Raw genomic sequence first — 21123 nt, forward strand, 5'->3', positions numbered from 1 at the left:
TATCCTTTGGAGTCCTTGTTCTAAGCATTTCACCATTTTAATTTTAAAACAGCGTTACATTTTTTAAGTCTAAACAAATTCAATTATTAAGTTTGTGAAGATGTTCTAGACTTTGCTGATTGATTTGTCAATCACAGGAACTTTCTTCATTTACTAAATGCTTGTGATTTCCTTAAAGTCATTTCTGATATTTTTCACCAATTCCCAGCTTAATGCAGTATGTATATTTGTATACATTTAAAACATTTAATTTAGGCATGGACTCTCTATTAAATAAAAATATACAGATATGCTGTACATATTAACTTTACTTATTAATTTCTTTTTTTTATTATGCAGTAATTCCATACATGAAACTTTATGAGGTTGGCTCTGAACGATAAATGTGCTGTGATTCTTTGGTCCAACGCATCATTCATTATTCCTTGCATAACAAATGCCATACTTGCAAATATTAATTAAACTGTGTTTGATGTGAAATGTTCACTGTCTTTGACACATTAGAATAGCACTAGACAGTATGGAGAAATGAAATTCAAATTAATAATAGTTTACATCTGAATACTTGACTGCTGTCCAATCATGCCAGCAGAACAACAGGTATGCCCACCTTTATTACACCAGGAAACTGTTTGGATAATTACATTTATTAAGATATTTGAATACAGTTATTGATTTAAAACATCCATTCCTAACATTTAGACATTCCACTCATTAAGTGCAAGTCAAATATTGCAGTTCCATATACATGGGGCTGGACAGCCACCTACACAGACATGCAAGGGACATGCTCATAAACAATAAAGTAGTTTGCATGAGAATAAAGTTTATAATGTTATCAATGAACATTCATGTGTGTGAGAATATACTGTATTACGTGTGCTTGTTGACACTGCACTGACACTCACACCTCACTTACCTGTTGGTGGTCTCCAATTAGGATGAGGTGCTGGCAGGCTTGGCTCAAAGTGGTGATTGTATGCGCCTCCAACACTTCTGCAGCCTCCTCCACAATAATGATCCTGGGTTTAACTTCTTGTAGCAGCTTCCTGAACTTTGCGGCCCCTGTGGTTGTCATGCCAATGACACGGGCCTCCTTCAGAATGCAAAGGTCTTCTCGCAGTCGGATCTCGGCCAGGCGCTCAGCAGCATTCTGGAACAATTGTTCTGACTGCTGAGCACGACGACGCATGTCCGTCTGGTAGTGCTGCACCCACAACCTGCAGTAACAGCAATTAGCCAGTTACCTCATCTTTAGGACACAATATGAAAAATCAGGAGTGGTCTCCCCTAGACTTTCTCATATACTCAGATATGGGAAAGGATATTTGAGGAGTAAACTGCAAGACAATGATTATATTTTTATATTATGTACATTAAAGAACCATCAACAAGAAATCAAATCAAATTAATAATATGTTGAAGAATTATTGTAAAAGTAAAGTTGAATAAATTGGACTCTGAAGCTTCATGAATAAAAAAGTACCACTTCCGGTTAGCGGAAATAGTGTAAAAGTTGATAGAAATCTATGTTTTGTACCTAATACTTGAATGCAAAATTTGGTTGACCTAAGATAAAGCGTACTCAGGTTATCGTGTTTACATACACACGCACACACACAAAGACAGACACACTGACATAACTCCACAAATGGTATTTTCAGACTCAGGGCGGTCTAAAATGTTAAGATTCATCAAAATCTCAAGGTCACATTTTTGGACGATTACAGTACTTTCCCTATACTTCATATACGAGAAAGTAAAAAAGCTAATCAAATCATGTCTAATATTAGGATATTACAATTTTTTTTAGAAAATCTTACTTTTTTAATTTTAATAAACACTAGGGTGCTTTGCCCCCTGCTCGCTTCACTCACCAACCCCCGTTTTTATTTTTCTGGATACACACTTAAAATTTTTTTTTCTTTGAATTGTTGCTATTTCATTAGTTTCACTTTTATTTTAGAACTTCTGTAAAAACAATATTTGGAATCTTTCGAGTCCCAACATGTTGAATCTTTTCAATGAGGTCAGTGAGACATGTGTTTAATGATTTTGTACCATAATTCAGGATAGGTTTCTCTGTTTGGAATTTCAGCACAGACAAAACGATCCACATCATCAGCAGTTAATAATTTTTTTTGCAAGGTACACTAATAAATGCATGTGAGGTAAACTCCGTTTTTGAAATTCACTTGACTTAAACTTCAAAGCCTTACAATATTTACATACTTCTGACATATCACCTATGTCCATATATTCGATCTCTATTCGCCTTTTCGTTATTTCTCCGAATAATAATTTCTCTTTGTTTGAGCTAATGTGATTTTTACTTTCTTTTTTTTGACAGTGTCTTTTTTTCTGCTTTCATATTCTGTATCTTGCTCTGCATGTTTCACGCCTACGTTTTTTTTGAGTCTTTTGAATTCCAGTTTTCATTAAATCTAACCTGCTCTACATGTGTTTGGCCCCCTTGTTTTTTAACCTTTTTATGACATTTTACTTTGTTTACTACTCTGTCTTTCATTTCTGACCTTGCTTTGTCCTGCTTTTTTTTTTAATGACACCTGGTACGTGGCGATTTTTTTCCCATTTTCGAGTAATAATTTCCGTTTGTTGCCGCTCCTGCGATCTTTACTTTCTTTTTTTTTTACACTTTCTAATTTTCCTACTTTCATATTCTTTAACTTTTTCCACATGTACATCACTCTAACTATTTCTTTTTTTGAGCCTTTCGAATTCCACTGCTTTCATAATCTCTAACCTGCTCTGCATGTGTATAGCACCAACGTCCGGATTGGACGTGATTTTTTTTCAATTCCACTTGTTCCGGGCTGATAATTACTTTCCTTATTTTCTGAATTTGCACCTAGATTATTCTTTTTCTTTTTTGTCTCTCCAACGCTTTTGCGTCTCTTTTCTCCGTACTGCTTTCTTCTTCACTTAGTCGTCTACATTTAATTTAAAACGTTTTGTCCTTAATACACTTTATATGCGCTGAGAGCCCTGGATCTGTGTGTGATCAAAGCCATAACATGACTGAGTGTGTTGCTGGCTGCCCTTGCTTTTATTTATTTGTAAGTAGGGTGTGTCTTGCAAGAATCTCATGTTCTACGTCATTGTGAGACGGTCCTGGGTCAATCTCTTGGCACAAAGTCTCATGTTTAATGTTCCTGCAAGACGCTCCGTGACCAATCTTTCTAGTCTCGCGGGTCTTTTATGTGCCTTCCATGATCTTAATGTGAAGATCACATATCATCACCCTACTGTTTCTCGCCAGGATTTTTTTTTATTATAGAGAGATATTCACCACCACAGCCTCCAAATGCAAACCAGTCTTTTACTATTCTGTTTATTTTGACCTGTTTGCCTTTATAGAATGACCTGTTTGTGACCTGTCTACCTACATGCTCTAAACATTCCACATGGATTTAACTATCCTATATGCAACAACATTCTCCTGAAAAGGACAGACAATGTTTGCATTTAACTTCTCAAGTGTCTTTCTCACTTATACTTCAACATACTTGTAACTGAACTATGCCGAAGTGTAACACAGTGTTGTAATGCATAATTGTAACCTAGTTCAGGTGGCAGAAAAACAGAAAATAAATATTAGTGTCTAAGAACTAACTTACAAAGATTCTGTACAGTCCATAGTAGAACCGCATCTTACATGAGGTTTACATTACTCAGATAGACAGATTGATTTCAGGATGCCAGTCCATTATAGGGTGAACATACACACACACTCACTAGAGCTAATTTAGTATCACTGATAGATAGATAGATGGCAGACTTCACACAGGGAACACTGGGGATGTAAACCTCAGTCTCATTGTTGCAAGGCAGCAGAACTACCACTGTACCACTGTGCCAGCCATACTGCAGTGTGGTCAATCTCCCAATTTAGTCCTGAAATTGGCAGTCAAATTCAAAAGAAGCTTCAAATTCTCCTTCTACAAAGTGCTTTATTGCTCTCTTGGATGAATTCAACCATCTTCTACAAATGGATAGATTTATCCTACCTCTATACATAACCTCTGCTCACTTACAAAGCAGTATAACACTGCCTATTCTAAAAGACATATTCTAGTGACTGATCTGAAGAGAATTTACTCACCTTAAGGGCATTCACAGGAAAAAATGTGACTAATACTCATGGATCACTTGTCTGATTTAAATATGACAGCCCATTAAATTAGGACTGATCATTTCTAAATATAACATTAACTGAACTTGAAAATGAACAGACAGTAGAAGAATCAGTCAGTCATTTCTGTCAGGAATCAGCGGCATAAGGAATTAAAGTTGGGCTGTTGTACTTTTATTTTTTATTACATGGATGGCCACAGGGTGGCCCACTGACATAGTTGTAGTGTTGCTGCCTCACAATAAGGAGGCTGTGGTTCACTCCCAGGGAACCTCGCTACGTGGAGTTTGCATGTTCTCGCCATGTCCATGTGGACTTTCTCCAGGTGCTTTGGTGTCCTCCCACAGTCCAAAGACATGCATGTTAGGTATGCTGGCGGTACTAAATTGGCCTTAAGTGTCTGTCTATGTGTTCAGCATGCAGTGGACTGGAGTCCTGTCTAGGGGTTGCTCCTGCCTTGTGTCCTGTGCTTGCTGGGAAATGCTCCAGCTTCCCTGTGATCCTGCTCAGAATAAAAGTGGTTTTGGAAAATAGATGGATAGCCACCTCACTCTAAGCCTCACAAAGTGACCTCCAAGCAGAACACCTAAGTGTTCTTCAGCCCAGCACTATGAAGTGAGAGACACCTGTCAAACTACACTTCATCCAAGGAGCAGACACAGACCACAGAAAAAATCCAATCAGAAAATTGCAGAACAAACAAGGAATGTACCACTTTCATGGCAACTGCGTATGGAATGTCATTAAGACTGGTTCTAGCTGATAAAGATCAGAAAAAATCTGAAAACCCGCCTGCCCCAGAAAAGCCCCTTTTAAATACTGACTGCTATAAAGACATGTGAATGCCCTGGAGAATGCATAAGAGCATAACAACAAAATAAATTTGACAAATGAGAGGAGATCATTCTGTCCATCAAGCTTATTTGTGTAGCTAATTGCTAAGCTATCCTATTATCTCATCCAAAGACTTCTTAAAAGTTGTTAAGGCCCACAGTTCATATGTCTTGGTAGCCTGTTCCAGATTTCCAGAACATATTGTTAAAAAAGTGCTTCCTATCTTCAGTCCTAAATCCACTTCCTCTAATTTCCATTGGTGTCCTCAAGTATGTGATTCACCCTTAAGTTAAAAGAATTCTGCTAGATCTACATTATTAATGCTGCTCGAGACTAAACAGGCTTAATTCTGAGTCTGTCAGAGTAGGACATACAGTATCCGTAAATTGTGGGATGTCAGTTTGCTCTACTGTGCACAGCTTGAAGTGCCGCTGTCTTTCTGGTAATTTGGTGACCAGAACTGCACATAACAGTCTAGACGCAGTCTTACTAGTGTATTATATAGTCTAAGCATAACGTCCCTCAACTTACAGTATATTTGACAGTTTTTACAATACAACTTAATATTTTACTTTCCTTTTTAAGAGTTTCTATGCATTACAGGCCCAACTCCAACCATCAATGTGATGACACCACAGCAAATACAGAAGGCAGCAAGAAAGCATTGACACCAAACTATGAGTAACAAAATGAGATAAAATCTAAATAAACAGAGCACTCTGCAAAACCCTGCCCAGCTGTGAAACCTCACAAGTGCTTGGTGAACAATATTTCTCTATGAAAACAAATCTTAAGCACCACCTTGTCTCAAAAACACCTTTTTGCAGCCATTCATTTATTCACTAAGCACTAAAAAAAAAACAAAAAATTTGATATGTCCAGTGCATGAATTTTACCTAAATAAAGCAACAATTTTAGCAAAAAGATATTTCAGATTTGTATTTTATGAAGTGGAATGAAACGGAAGAATCACATGAACAAAACAATAAGTTGTAACACTACCTATGGAAGTACATACCTTATACCTTCTACTAAGAGTAGCAAGAAGGAAAGTGTCAATTTCAGAGACAGATCCAATACATGGATACTAGGAGCTGTGTTCTACAATCTGTTACAGGCACACCATGATGACAGAAGCCATCACGTGACCTCCATGTCATGTGACTGGTAATGGGTACAGTGATCATAAACCAACAGAAACAGAATACAGAAATATATGCATAAAATGCTATGGGATGTGTCCGTCGAATGCATAGTGTGATACATGCTGGTGTAGCAAAATACTGGAGTGGCAGAAACCCCCACAAAGTTATTGGAGTCTGCATCTTTCTCATAGCAAACTGCTAGACAGGTGTATAAGGCAGAAAGGAAAAGAACATAACCATGAACATGAGTAAAGCAGACATGCCCAGCAATTTTTAGTCATGTAATCCGACATGATGCATCAACAAGATCTGAGATTGCAGTTGGAAAATTTGACATGTCCCATGGCCAAAAGTAGCATAATGTGACAGTGACTTTAAATGTGCCCTGTGCTTTCTCACCTATATAGCCTCCAGCGGTCTTTCAGATCAAGCCTCCAGATATCTCTAATACCTTCTTCCTCTTCCTTATCCATCACTGAAGTTTTCTGAAGCTCCTTCTTCATGCGCTGTTTGATTCTTTTTTTCTGCTCACGCTGCATCTGTAGTTTCAAAACAAAATATAATACTCTATATTATAAAGTGTATATTCACACAAGGGCGGCACGGTGGTGCAGTGGGTAGCGCTGCTGCCTCGCAGTTGGGAGACCTGGGGACCCGGGTTCGCTTCCCGGGTCCTCCCTGCATGGAGTTTGCATGTTCTCCCCGTGTCTGCGTGGGTTTCCTCTGGGCGCTCCGGTTTCCTCCCACAATCCAAAGACATGCAGGTTAGGTGGATTGGCGATTCTAAATTGACCCTAGTGTGTGCTTGGTGTGTGGGTGTGTTTGTGTGTGTCCTGCGGTGGGTTGGCACCCTGCCCAGGATTGGTTCCTGCCTTGTGCCCTGTGTTGGCTGGGATTGGCTCCAGCAGACCCCCGTGACCCTGTGTTCGGATTCAACGGGATGGAAAATGGATGGATGGATGGATATTCACACAAAAATATGTAATAATGCAATAAGGCTATGGTGAAAATCTAGATACTTTATATTTAAAGTATAAAATCTCCATCATATGTGATGCAGTCTCCAATAGTTTCCAGTCCTAGGCCCGCTCCTTAGGTTTATCTATTTTTCAAATTCAGAAAGACCACAAATTGTAAGAACCCTTCCCATCTTTTACCTTCCAGCCATCATCTTGAGGTGCCTGATTGCCCAAAGTTTCCTCCTGCTCCTCCTTATGGTCCAGGCTCAATGCAAGCAATAGTCCGGACAGGGCCTTCACATCTGAGTCCTCCTTCCTCTTGCGGGGCTTGTCTCTTGAGTCAGTTTCCTCAATCATCCTCTCAGCTTCGATTAAAGCTGCCTCTTCTTCCACAGGAATCAGCTCTTCACTCTCTTCATCCTCGTTCTCATTTTCATTTTCAGCTTCTGAGAAAAAAAGTAAATATTTATTAAAAAGTGAAATACTTTCAAAGCTATGCAGAAGCCTAAGGACCTTTATATTAAAAAGTAAAAATGATTTTCCCTCCTAGTTTTTCCTTAAGCCATTTTCTTTCTACTTTTTGTTTTGTAACAGGGCAAATTTTGTGGATGGGTGAGATAGAATATGGTAGGGTGGTATTTTTATTGCTACAACTATTGTTATTGTTGTGTTTTTATAAGCTTTTATTTTATGAGAAACTTCCAGATTGTTATTGTTTCTACTCTTCATTGTCATTTAAATTACAAAAAAATAAGACAGGAAGCACAGAGTAAACCGAAAATCAACTTGGAAAAAGAACATGTTTATCTAGGAGAACCTGCAATAAGATGAAGTTGAGTAAACAGCTGCCACATGGTTCCTATGCCCCCTAATTTTGTGGAAAGTAAAAGAAGCAATTATTCCATAGACACTAGAAAGGTTATGGAGGATGAAAAGAAAACTGAGAGACTTCTAGGGAACAGATCAGGTCTGGCTATCAATTGTCACCAAGCATATTTGACCCATTAACAGTGCACTGGGACTTCAAGATGTGCTCTAGGTAATCAGACAAGGACATCCAGGGGCTCGTTGACTCCAGAAGTAACTCCAGGGTGAGGTTTAAAAGATACTACAGCTTGCCACTTGTCTATTAAGCTTGGAGTAGGAATATGAGCTTGGTCAATGGCTAAGAAAGAAAGAAAGGTTAAGTAAATCTATCTATCTATCCATCCATCCATCAATCCATGGAAGTGCAATCAAAGTAAGGTAACAGAAGGACAGTGCAGTGATGAAGGATTCAAAGTCTGTTTTGTGCTTGTGGCACTGTGTTTTGTGATACTGCCACTGCATTGCATATACTAGGGTTTAGGACAGTGGGCCAAAGAAGCAACGTTTTGTTTAAATTTTTTTTTTCATCTCCCTTCCCTCCCTTCTTGTTGTATATAATAACATAACATTCACAAACCCACTTAATCTAACCATAGGGAGCTGGGGCCTATCTTGGCATCATCAGGTACAAGACAGAAGCCAACCCTGGAGGGTGCCCATTGCAAGGCCTACTCCTGCATACACCAGTACTCACAATTCATCATCTGTAGAATCAGTAATTAGTCTAATAAGCGCATCTTGGAGGATAGTGAAAGAACCCCAAATTACCTGGAGAAAAACTCAAAGACACACAGGGAGAACAATTAAATTCCATGCATTCAACAGGATTTGAACTCAAAACACTGGATCTATGAGGCAGCAGAGCTAAAAGTTTATAGTAGTGCTGTCTTTTTTTTTTTTTGTAAAATATTTTCATTATTTTTCATAGTGTTTTGAATCTTGGCCTCTATTCCTGGTTAGTGTTGTACAGTGAAGTGCAATCTGTAAAAAAAAGTATAGTACACTAATGTATACAGTAGTTGGAAACATTTTACAATAATTACAAATCTCTGAAGGAGTTCATACTTGTGTAATTTGATACATTTTTACTGAGGGGAGATATTACATCCACTGAATACTATTAGTTTTTACAAGATATACTAATAGCAGCGAAAAATCAATACATAAGAAAGCAATTCTAATAGAAGTCTACTACTTTTATTTTTTACCAGTATAGGTTATAGTACAGTACAGTACTAAATAATACAGTATAATAATGATCACCATGCCATAAATATGAATCTAAACAGTCTATAACTTTAAAAACCAATAATTTTAAAGAGCATACACTCATTGAGCAAATTCTTAGGAACACTGTACTAATACTGAGTAGGGCCTCTTTTTACTCTCAAAACTCTTCATAGCATGAAGTCCCCAAGATTTTGAATAACATTCTGCTAAGATTCTTGTTCATGTTGATATAATTATATCACACAATTTGTCAGCTCCACATTTACGTTGCAAATCTCACGTTCTACCACATCTCAAAGGAGTTCTTTTCAATTCAGATATAGTGACTGTGAAAGCCACTGAAGAATACTGAACTCATTATCAAGTTCATAAAACCAGCGTTAGACAAATTTTGCTTTGTGACATGGTGCATTATTATGCACGAAGAAGCCATTAGATGAGTAAATTGTGGCCATGAAGGGACGCACAAGTAACAATACTCAAATAGGCTGTGGCATTTAAACGATGATACAGTTGTATAAACTATGCCTAAATAACATTCTCCACACCATTACACCAACATTAGCCAGCTGCCTGGATTCATGCTGTTGATGCCAAATTCTGACCCTACCATGTATGTGCCTCAACAGAAATCGTGATTCATCAGACCAGCCTACATTTTTCCAGTCTTCAACTGTCTGGTTTTGGTGTGCCTCTGTCCATGGCAGCTTCAGCTTTCTGTTCCTGGCTGACAGGAGTGGAACCCAATGTGGTTTTCTGTTGGTGCAGCTCATCCGCCTCAGGGTTTGACATATTGTGTATTCTGAGATGTGTTTCTGTTCACCAGAGATGTAGAAAGTTGTTAAATGAGTCACAGTAGCCTTCTATCAGTCCAAACCAGTCTGGCTATTCACCTCTGACCCCTCTCATTAACAAGGTGTTTCTGTCTGCAGAACTGCTACTTACTTGATATTTTTTAACTTTTGCTCAATTGTGAATAGACTGTAGAGACTATTGTGTGTGAAACTCCCAGTGGTCCAGACGTCATAGAATTTCTTGAACCAATCATGCCATGGGCAAGCAAGTGTACAGCTGTTCCTAATAATCTGCTCTTTGCTCTATGAGTGTAAACTATTCATATTTTTCTTTAAAAATGCATTTGAAAAGGACACAGAATCCTTGTCCGCTCTTTAACACTGATTTTGCTACCAGAACAATGCTTTTCTAATCCAAGCGAGTAATGGCAGAACAGCATTCCCAAAGCATAGAGCATTGTTATGTCCACTGTTGACCAATTCAACATATGTGCTCCTTCCATTATATTTCAAAAGTGCTTATTAAAGCGTATCTTATACATATACTTAATGTAACTGTGCAATGTGTCCTGCAATATGTACTGCATAGTAGTTACCAAGAAAATAGGATAGCACAGTACTGGTGGCAAATATAAATGAGCTAAATTACTACAGAGTGCATGCTAGATAAAGACTAAACAAATCAAAAGGCTAGGCCCCTAGCACAAATTCAGATCTCAGATAGATTAACTCTTTGCAATATGGAGGCTAGTTGTGCTTAGAATGCTAGAATTACTAAATATAAATACCCTGCAGTTCATGTGAAATGTCTTCTTAGGGCTGTCATTGTTTGAGGGTGAGACTAAATTAGACTCTCATGCATCCAATAACTTATCAACTTCACTTCCTCATGCTTGCACACTGACAATGTCAGTTTTCAAGGATCTGAAGTACTGAATATGAACTGCACCATATGATACTGAGTCAAGAAAGGGGAAAAGCACCTCAGAATTTAATAGTGTCCAGCTTCTTTCTAAAACTGAAACACATATATTATTACATTCACAGTTTACCTTTTACCCAGATCCACAAGTTATATTTCTGTAGCTCAAAACACATTTAAACAAATGCATTAAAACACAATTCAGATCATACAGCAGCGGTCCCTTAACTGATAAAGTGCATTTCTTTGTATCAAAACATTTTAAAATTTTCTTTGCGAAATATCTATACTTTAGTAAGTACAGAAAATAGTCTTAATGACATTTTGTTACATCAAGGGTCTTGCCACTGCCTACCTACTGACATATGAGTAAGACACAAACATGTTCTCTTAACTTGATGGATTTATTTATTTATGTATTTTTTTTTTTTTTATTGATTTTTTGTTTACTGTTTGCTAGTTCACTTATACATGTTTTCACAAGGCCCACTGAACAGGATAATGAGGCAGCCTAGCTACTACTTTCAATGATTCCCATTTCTACCAAAATATTTTCACAATCTGAGGCATACATTTCATACATCCATCCATTTTCCAACTCTCTGAATCCAAACACAGGGTCACGGGGGTCTGCTGGAGCCAATCCCAGCCAACACAGGGCATGAACCAATCCCGGGCAGGGTGCCAACCCACCGCAGGACACACACAAACACACCCACACACCAAGCACACACTACGGCCAATTTAGAATTGCCAATCCACCTAACCTGCATGTCTTTGGACTGTGGGAGGAAACGAGAGCGCCCGGGAGAAACCCACACAGACATGGGGAGAACATGCAAACTCCACGCAGGGAGGACCCGGGAAGCGAACCCAGGTCTCCTACCTGCGAGGCAGCATTACTACCACTGCGCCACCGTGCCGCCCTTACATTTCATACAGTATGTATAAAATCTATATTATCATCCAAAGCCTGATTATTATGCAAGAATAAGTAGAATGTGGTGGACTAACAATATTGAATTATTAATATTTGTGAATGGAGACGTTATTTTTTATTGGATACTTGGCTAAAGCCTTTATTCAAGGCGGCTTAAAAGATGAGAATAGAGTACAATTCTTTAAATGACTTTTTTCAACAGAGTGGAGGCAATTTAGGTGACTTACATTGGGTCACATAGTGATGATATTTACTATATTTGTAAATCTGTTGTTAACATATTTGTAAGATATACTTTAGATATAGCACCTGCTTTTAAAACAAATGTAATTTGATTCAACAAATATTCACCATATTGCAAGAACACCACAATATTCTAAAAATAAGAGCACATAAAAAGAAAAACAGAAACCAATGGTTCCTCATTTTCACTGATAGACCGTGTCACACATGCACGTCAGTAGGTGACCTTCCAGGCTTGTCAGAGGTAAACAATTCCACCTGGGACACAAGGGGACATGTTTGTTGACTGGCTTTTCCCTTTTTCCACCTACAGCTCTGAGATAATGCCCAATGAGGGCAACTGACTCTACCCCTTCCATTCCATGAGCTATAAAAGCAGAGTGTATCTAGAAGGAAGTGTCATTTAGGAGATGACCACCCTGGAAGACGGAGCTCCGACCCTGAAGCCCGACAGCTCTTTAGAGCCTATTTACTATTTATTTCAGTACTTCAGGCCCGGTTGGCACGCCAACATTTCATCTGTACTCTTGCATTCCTCTCAGTTGACGACACAGTTTTAAGTGGTATGAATTGGTGTTTTGCTCTTCATTCAGAGCAACATATAGTTGGACCAATGAGAAATCACAAATAATGCAGTATTTCTCCTAACATAACTAATAATTACCTAATAGATTACTACAATATAATAATGTATAACAAAATATACAAAGCAGTAGTGCTCCAGATTTGACACTGTTAAATTTGTACATGAAGTTCTGTCAGAAAACTGTTTGGGTTGCATTCAACTAACTGTAGAATAATAAGTTTTTTTTCTAATGCTAAAAAAATTATCCCTAAGATTATTAAAAATACACTACTGTGACAAGTGCAATGTATACCACACTTTTAAGGGTTGCATATGAATTTTATTTTACTTTTTTCATGTGATGTTACCACTCCTTACTGGGTAGAAAAATGCCTATGTCTCTGAGCCCATGCTGGGTTAAAGGGAAAGAAATATGCCAGCTCGATAAATTGACTGATGCCCTCATGGTACAAATAAAACTTTCATGAGACAGTTCCAATTAAAAAGAAAATGAAACTATTAGGATATTATATGAACTGTATAAATGTATATGTAGGAATTATCCATGAATAGAGAATACAGTATATGGAAAATTGCAGTTTAAAAAATGGCTGCTTATAATTTATATTCCTACTGTGTGTAAGAAGCTTTATCAAGGTGCAGACTCCAGATTCCCAGCACCTTGCTCTTTGTGCTCAACCCCATGAGTCTCGCCCACTCATCCCATGTGAGCTGGAATGGTCTTAATATATTCCCTTCCTTTTGCATTTTCGGTCACAGGGGTTTAGGCACAGGCCTGTTAGCTTTGGTAACGCATTTTAATGACTTCATTCTTGTGGACTCTGTTGAGTTAACAATTCTCCACATTCTGATAATATTCCATTTCTTCTTAGTGTTTTACACGGCTGGTTTTTCAGATAAATTTATTGATAAAATATCAACAATGGCAACGATGCATAGTGCTAATGAAAGCATTTTGCCAAGTGTTCAAAGAGCTAACGCATTGTGATGAGTTTTGTTGATTTTTGGTACACAAAATTATGTATTTAAGGTAACGGGCAGGCTGCGGTGGGTTGGCGCCCTGCCCAGGGTTTGTTTCCTGCCTTGTGCCCTGTATTGGCTGGGACCCTGTCATTAGGATATAGCGAGTTGGATAATGGATGGATTGGATGGATGGTAACGGGCAGGAAAAGAGAATAGTTAATATGCTCCACTTGAACCTAATCCCATTTTTCCAATATGATGAATGCTTCGGTATCATTGGATTCCATTTAGATTTCTGAAAATCCCCATGGATAACAAGAATTGACTGTATATACTGTATATTGAAAAATGGAAATATATTGATATTAAATATTTAAATAAATAACATTAAATAAATAAATATTATTAAAAAATATATATTGAATTTCCTACATAAAACCATGGTGTAATGTGAGGCATTTTTAATAAAAAAAAATCTATATATATATATACTGTATATATATATCCATCCATCCATTTTCCAACCCGCTGAATCCGAACACAGGGTCACGGGGGTCTGCTGGAGCCAATCCCAGCCAACACAGGGCACAAGGCAGGAAACAATCCTGGGCAGGGTGCCAACCCACCGCAGGACACACACACACACTCACACACCAAGCACACACTACGGCCAATTTAGAATTGCCAATCCACCTAACCTGCATGTCTTTGGACTGTGGGAGGAAACGAGAGCGCCCGGAGGAAACCCACGCAGACATGGGGAGAACATGCAAACTCCACGCAGGGAGGACCCGGGAAGCGAACCCAGGTCCCCAGGTCTCCCAACTGCGAGGCATCTGCGCTACCCACTGCGCCACCGTGCCGCCGTATATATATATATATATATATATATATATATATATATATATATATATATATATATATATATATATATATATATATATATATATATATATATATATATATATATATATATATATATATATATATATATATATATATACACGTTTTTCTGCTTATGGAAGGCGTGCTCAATTGGATTTAAATCAGATGAATGGTTTGGCCATTGAAGAATTTTCCATTTTTATCTTTCAAAAACTCCTGTGTTGCCTTAGCAGTACATTTGGGATCATTATCCTGTCGTAGGATAAAGTGTTGTCCAATGAATTTGGACACATTTACTGCAACGTGAGCAGATAAATGTTTGTATACATCTCAGAATTTACTGTGCCACGGCCGTCAGCAGTTTTATCATCAATGAAGATAAGTGTGCTAGTACCTGTGGCAGCCATAGGCGCCCAAGGCATAATACTCCCACCACCATGTTTAACAGATGATGTGGTATGCTTTGGATCTTGGGCAGTTCCTTTTTGTCTCCACACCTTGTTCTTGGCATCACTCTCATGCAGGTTCACCTTTGTCTCATCTGTCCACAAGACTTCTGCTATTTCTATTCATGAAGTCTTCAGTGGATAGTAGTCTCTGACAGATACTCGTCTGCCTCTTGAAGATTGTTTCTGATCTGTCAGACAGATGTTTGGAGCATTTTCTTTACCATAGTAAAGATTCTTCTGTCAGCAGCAGTGGAGGTCTTTCTTGGCTTACCAGTCCCTTTGTGATTACTGAGCTCACTATTGCATTCTTTCTTCTTAATGATATTCCGGACAGTTAAGTTTGGTAATCCTAATGTTTACAGATGACTTGTATGGTTTTACTCTTGTTTTTCAGCCTTATAATGGCTTCTTTGACTTTCACTGGTACAGCTCTTATCCTTGTTTTGAACAAAGAAGCAAGCTTAGGTATCTTATGCCTGCACTAATGAAGCAATGAAACATACCTGAGAAATCACAAACACCAGTGACGCCAATTGTCCCAAACATTCTGTTGCTCTGGGAGCCATGTATAAAAAGTGTAATTTCTACATAGTGTAACCAACATGTATGCAAATAACCTTAAAAGAAAGTCTGTAATGTGCACTTTAATCATATCTGAATAGTTTGCTTTTTAATTTTAAACTGTGGAGCAGAGGAGTAAATAAAGGAAAAATGTGTCTTTTTCTCTAACATTATGGAGGGCATTGTAAACATTTATTCAATAGATCTATTTGGAAAGAAGTAACCGCCACCTTATCGTGGTGGAGGGGTTTGCGTGTCCCAATGATCCTAGGAGCTCTGTTGTCCGGGGCTTTATGCCCCTGGTAGGGCCACCCAAGGCAAACTGGTTCTAGGTGAGGGATGAGACAAAGAGCAGTTAAACAAACCTCCTATGATGGAAAACAATCCTCGCCCGGACGCGGGTCACCGGGGCCCCACTCTGGAGCCAGGCCTGGAGGTGGGGCTCGATGGTGAGCACTTGGTGGCCGGGCCTGCACCCATGGGGCTCGGCCGGGCACAGCCCGAAGAGGCAACGTAGGTCCCCCTTCCCATGGGCTCACCACCTATGGGAGGGGCCAAGGAGGTCGGGTGCAGTGTGAGTTGGGTGGTGGCCAAAGGCGGGGACCTTGGCGGTCCGATCCTCGGCTACAGAAGCTGGCTCTTGGGACGTGGAATGTCACCTCTCTGAAGGGGAAGGAGCCTGAGCTAGTGCGCGAAGTTGAGAGGTTCCGGCTAGATATAGTCGGACTCACCTCGACACACAGCTTGGACTCTGGAACCAATCTCCTTGAGAGGGGCTGGACTCTGTACCACTCTGGAGTTGCCCCCGGTGAGAGGCGCCGAGCGGGTGTGGGTATACTTATTGCCCCCCGACTTGGAGCCTGTACATTGGGGTTTACCCCGGTGGACGAGAGGGTAGCCTCCCTTCGCCTTCGGGTGGGGGGACGGGTCCTAACTGTTGTTTGTGCGTATGCACCGAACAGCAGTTCGGAGTACCCACCCTTTTTGGAGTCCCTGGAGGGGGTGCTAGAGGGCATACCTTCTGGGGACTCCCTCGTTCTGCTGGGAGACTTCAATGCTCACGTGGGCAATGACAGTGAGACCTGGAAGGGCGTGATTGGGAGGAATGGCCCCCCCGATCTGAACCCGAGCGGTGTTCTGTTATTGGACTTCTGTGCTCGTCACGGATTGTCCATAACGAACACCATGTTCAAGCATAGGAGTGTTCATATGTGCACTTGGCACCAGGACACCCTAGGCCTCAGTTCGATGATCGACTTTGTGGTCGTGTCGTCGGACTTGCGGTCACATGTCTTGGACACTCGGGTGAAGAGAGGGGCGGAGCTATCAACTGATCACCACCTGGTGGTGAGTTGGCTTCGATGGTGGGGGAGGATGCCGGTCAGGCGTGGTAGGCCCAAACGTGTTGTGAGGGTCTGCTGGGAATGTCTGGCAGAGCCCCCTGTCAGAAGCAGCTTCAACTCCCACATCCGGCAGAACTTCAACCACATCCCGAGGGAGGTGGGGGACATTGAGTCCGAATGGGCCATGTTCCGTGCCTCTATTGTTGAGGCAGCTGACCGGAGCTGTGGCCGTAAGGTGGTCGGTGCCTGTCGTGGCGGCAATCCTCGAACTCGTTGGTGGACACTGGCGGTGAAGGATGCCGTCAAGCTGAAGAAGGAGTCCTACCGGTCCCTTTTGTCCTGTGGGACCCTGGAGGCAGCTGATAGGTACCGGCAGGCCAAGCGGAATGCGGCTTTGGTGGTTGCTGAGGCAAAAACTCAGGCGTGGGAGGAGTTCGGGGAGGCCATGGAGAACGACTTTCGGACGGCTTCGAGGAGATTCTGGTCCACCATCCGGCGTCTCAGGAAGGGGAAGCAGTGCAGTGTCAACACTGTATATGGTGGGGATGGTGCGCTGCTGACCTCGACTCGGGACGTTGTGGGTCGGTGGGGGGGAGTACTTCGAAGACCTACTCAATCCCATTAACATGCCTTCCAATGAGGAAGCAGAGCCTGGGGACTCAGAGGTGGGCTCCCCCATCTCTGGGACTGAGGTCACCGAGGTGGTCAAAAAACTCCTTGGTGGCAGGGCCCCGGGGGTGGATGAGATACGCCCGGAGTTCCTAAAGGCTCTGGATGTTGTAGGACTGTCTTGGTTGACACGCCTCTGCAACATCGCATGGACAGGACAGTGCCTCTGGATTGGCAGACTGGGGTGGTGGTCCCCCTCTTTAAGAAAGGGGATCGGAGGGTGTGTTCCAACTACAGAGGGATCACACTCCTCAGCCTCCCTGGAAAAGTCTATTCGGGGGTCCTGGAGAGGAGGGTCCGTCGGATAGTCGAGCCTCGGATTCAGGAGGAACAGTGTGGTTTTCGTCCTGGTCGCGGAACAGTGGACCAGCTCTATACCCTTAACAGGGTCCTGGAGGGTGCATGGGAGTTTGCCCAACCAGTCTACATGTGTTTTGTGGACTTGGAAAAGGCATTCGACCGTGTCCCTTGGGGAATCCTGTGGGGGGGTACTCCGAGAGTATGGGGTACCGGCCCCCTTGATTAGGGCTGTTCGGTCCCTGTACGATCGGTGCCAGAGCTTGGTCCGCATTGCCAGCAGTAAGTCGAACCCGTTTCCAGTGAGAGTTGGACTCCGCCAGGGCTGCCCTTTGTCACCGATTCTGTTCATAACTTTTATGGACAGAATTTCTAGGCGCAGCCAGGGCGTTGAGGGGGTCCGGTTTGGTGGGCTCAGGATTGGGTCACTGCTTTTTGCAGATGATGTTGTCCTGTTTGCTTCATCAGGCCGTGATCTTCAGCTCTCTCTGGATCGGTTCACAGCCGAGTGTGAAGCGGCTGGGATGAGAATCAGCACCTCCAAATCCGAGACCATGGTCCTCAGCCGGAAAAGGGTGGAGTGCCCTCTCAGGGTTGGTAGCGAGATCCTGCCCCAAGTGGAGGAGTTCAAGTATCTTGGGGTCTTGTTCACGAGTGAGGGAAGAATGGAGCGTGAGATCGACAGGCAGATCGGTGCGGCATCTGCAGTAATGCGGGCGCTGCATCGGTCTGTCGTGGTGAAAAAGGAGCTGAGCCGCAAGGCGAAGCTCTCAATTTACCAGTCGATCTATGTTCCTACCCTCACCTATGGTCATGAACTATGGGTAGTGACCGAAAGAATGAGATCGCGAATACAAGCGGCTGAAATGAGTTTCCTCCGCAGGGTGTCTGGGCTCTCCCTTAAAGATAGGGTGAGAAGCTCAGTCATCCGGGAGGGGCTCAGAGTAGAGCCGCTGCTCCTCCGCATCGAGAGGAGTCAGATGAGGTGGCTCGGGCATCTGATCAGGATGCCTCCTGGACGCCTCCCTGGTGAGGTGTTCTGAGCACGTCTAACCGGGAGGAGGCCCCGGGGAAGACCCAGGACATGCTGGAGGGACTATGTCTCTCGACTGGCCTGGGAACACCTTGGGATTCTCCCGGAAGAGCTAGAAGAAGTGGCCGGGGAGAGGGAAGTCTGGGCATCTCTGCTCAAGCTGCTGCCCCCGCAACCTGACCTCGGATAAGTGGGAGACAATGGATGGATGGATGGATGGATGGATGGATGGATGGATGGATGGAAAGAAGTAAGTGAACTCACTGTTCTAATTTAGCCACTCTGCCTAGACAAAGAGATTCCTAAGCTTATGTAAACATAGTTAAGAAATACAGCTAACAAGAAGTACATCATCCTATAGACTTTGGAAAGTTACTAGTAAAGTTAGAAATTTAAAGTTACACAACTTTCATATTCACATACAATATATAGAAAAAAATACATAAAAATAATTCCTTCACAGTGAGATTCAGCCTTTTTACTACTGTTTATCTCCCTGTTTGGCAACATTTCATCCCAGGGCCAAGGTTTCTTTGAGCATAATATTTTCTCCTTGAAAAGAGCTGTCCTATTGCTGGCACTGTCCTGGTGTGAATTACTGTCTCTGTTTTATAAATAACTAAACAATCATAACTGAAAGGATGTTACACTTACAAGCCCTCACTGTTTTTCACTACATGTAATGAAGAAGATCACATGACAAATCTGAAAAATTGTTGGTGTTCCAGTACTTTCCATCATTGACTGTGAAATGCCTCTACAACAGGGAAGCGATTGTGCATACAAAGACTGCTGCAGGTCCCAATATATCAGAGGACTGCATTTGCAGCTGTCTTTGTACGTAGTGAAAAGATGATTGAAATCATTCAAAATTGACTCAGAACTGAGTCACAACTCAGAGCTACTTAATCATATTACGGACAATGAAAGTTACTAGATACTTTTGCACACTCAAAGAAGTTTACCTTATTCATTATCTCTGACACTTAACCTTTGCTATAAAATTCAACAACTTTCTACTGCACTTTTCATTTCCTCAGTATGTATTTGTTTTGTGTGCACACACAGCACACCACAAACAGTACATAATGCTGAGTATTGATTGGCAATGTGAACTTAATAATGGCATGCAGGTAATAAAAAATATAATATAGTGCAATCAATTCAGATTTGTTGTCACATATACAGGAGGAATCCCGTTGTAACAAAATTAATGGGACCATAAAAATATTTCGTTATAATAGAAATTCCGTTATAATGAATATGGGGAAAATACATATAGTACTGTGACCGGGGTCGCCAGCTACTTGCCATCACTAATGGCAGCAGCGCAAGGACAGCTCTGTAGCTGCTCTACTGTGTCTGGTAAACAGTAAACAAAAGTAATTGTTTGTCTTCAGCAGGATCAGACTTACTGTGTAATGTGCTTGTTGCACAATGTTTAGAACATTTAACACCAGGGTTTGACCCGCTCTCCCTCGCAATCTCCTGGGGCCTCATGCATAACACTGTGCCTAGAATTCGCACTATAACATGAGGTAAGCACAAAAGCCGAAATGTGCTTATGCACAGAAAAATCCAGATGCAGGAATCTGTGCGTTCACCAACTTCCGCATTCTTCCGCTACATAAATCCCGCTCAGCGTGGAAATTAATGCACGTGCACGCGCCTGCTGTCCCGCCCCAACTCCTCCCAAAATTACGCCTCTTTGAATATGCAAATCAATATAAATAGCCCTTAAGCTCACCGTTCTGTGAAAAGGCAATGGCAAAAGTACGAGGAAAAATAGAATTTCAGCAAATACCAAATGGAGGCAAAGAAAAACGAACTATTTGTTAGTTTAAACAGTTATATAAGCAACAAAAGGAAGTTGATCTAGTGACATAGCGTGTTGGAGAAACTCGAAAGCTCAAATTCACAAAGTCGCACAGTGCCGAAATAAAAAAGTTGTCACATATCAAAGTCGGCGTGAAAAGGTGACTCGTAGTCCACCGTCTGAGTGTCATATGAAAGCTTATTAGGGTACAGTAAAAAAAAAAGGCACATGGTGTTACAAAAGCACGAAATGTCAACTTTAATCTCGAAATTTCCACTTTAATCACGTAGTTTATTTTGTCATTAAAGTAGAACATCATAAACTACATCTTAAAATCGTTTAATTTACTAGTTTCTCAAATCCCATCGTAACTAAACTAGCACGTTAAATGCTTTGTTTTGTATGTGTTCTTCTATGTGCTCTATGTGTTTGAA

General features: G+C 41.1%; 2 protein-coding genes across 2 annotated transcripts in view; both read right to left on the reverse strand.

Annotated features, from left to right (window-relative positions):
• Nucleotides 1-21123, reverse strand: part of stau1 (staufen double-stranded RNA binding protein 1) — an 814059-nt gene that overhangs the window by 498635 nt on the left and 294301 nt on the right. The window lies entirely within an intron of this gene.
• Nucleotides 1-21123, reverse strand: part of znfx1 (zinc finger, NFX1-type containing 1) — a 69346-nt gene that overhangs the window by 10624 nt on the left and 37599 nt on the right. The window contains exons 9-11 of the mRNA XM_028811726.2: nt 7290-7537; nt 6532-6671; nt 920-1220 (exon numbers count right to left, since the gene is read on the reverse strand). Coding sequence (XP_028667559.1) covers nt 920-1220; nt 6532-6671; nt 7290-7537 — 689 coding nt within the window. The remainder of the gene's footprint in view (nt 1-919; nt 1221-6531; nt 6672-7289; nt 7538-21123) is intronic.

Source organism: Erpetoichthys calabaricus, chromosome 10 (assembly GCF_900747795.2).
Source record: "Erpetoichthys calabaricus chromosome 10, fErpCal1.3, whole genome shotgun sequence".
NCBI classification, from domain to species: Eukaryota; Metazoa; Chordata; class Cladistia; order Polypteriformes; family Polypteridae; genus Erpetoichthys; species Erpetoichthys calabaricus.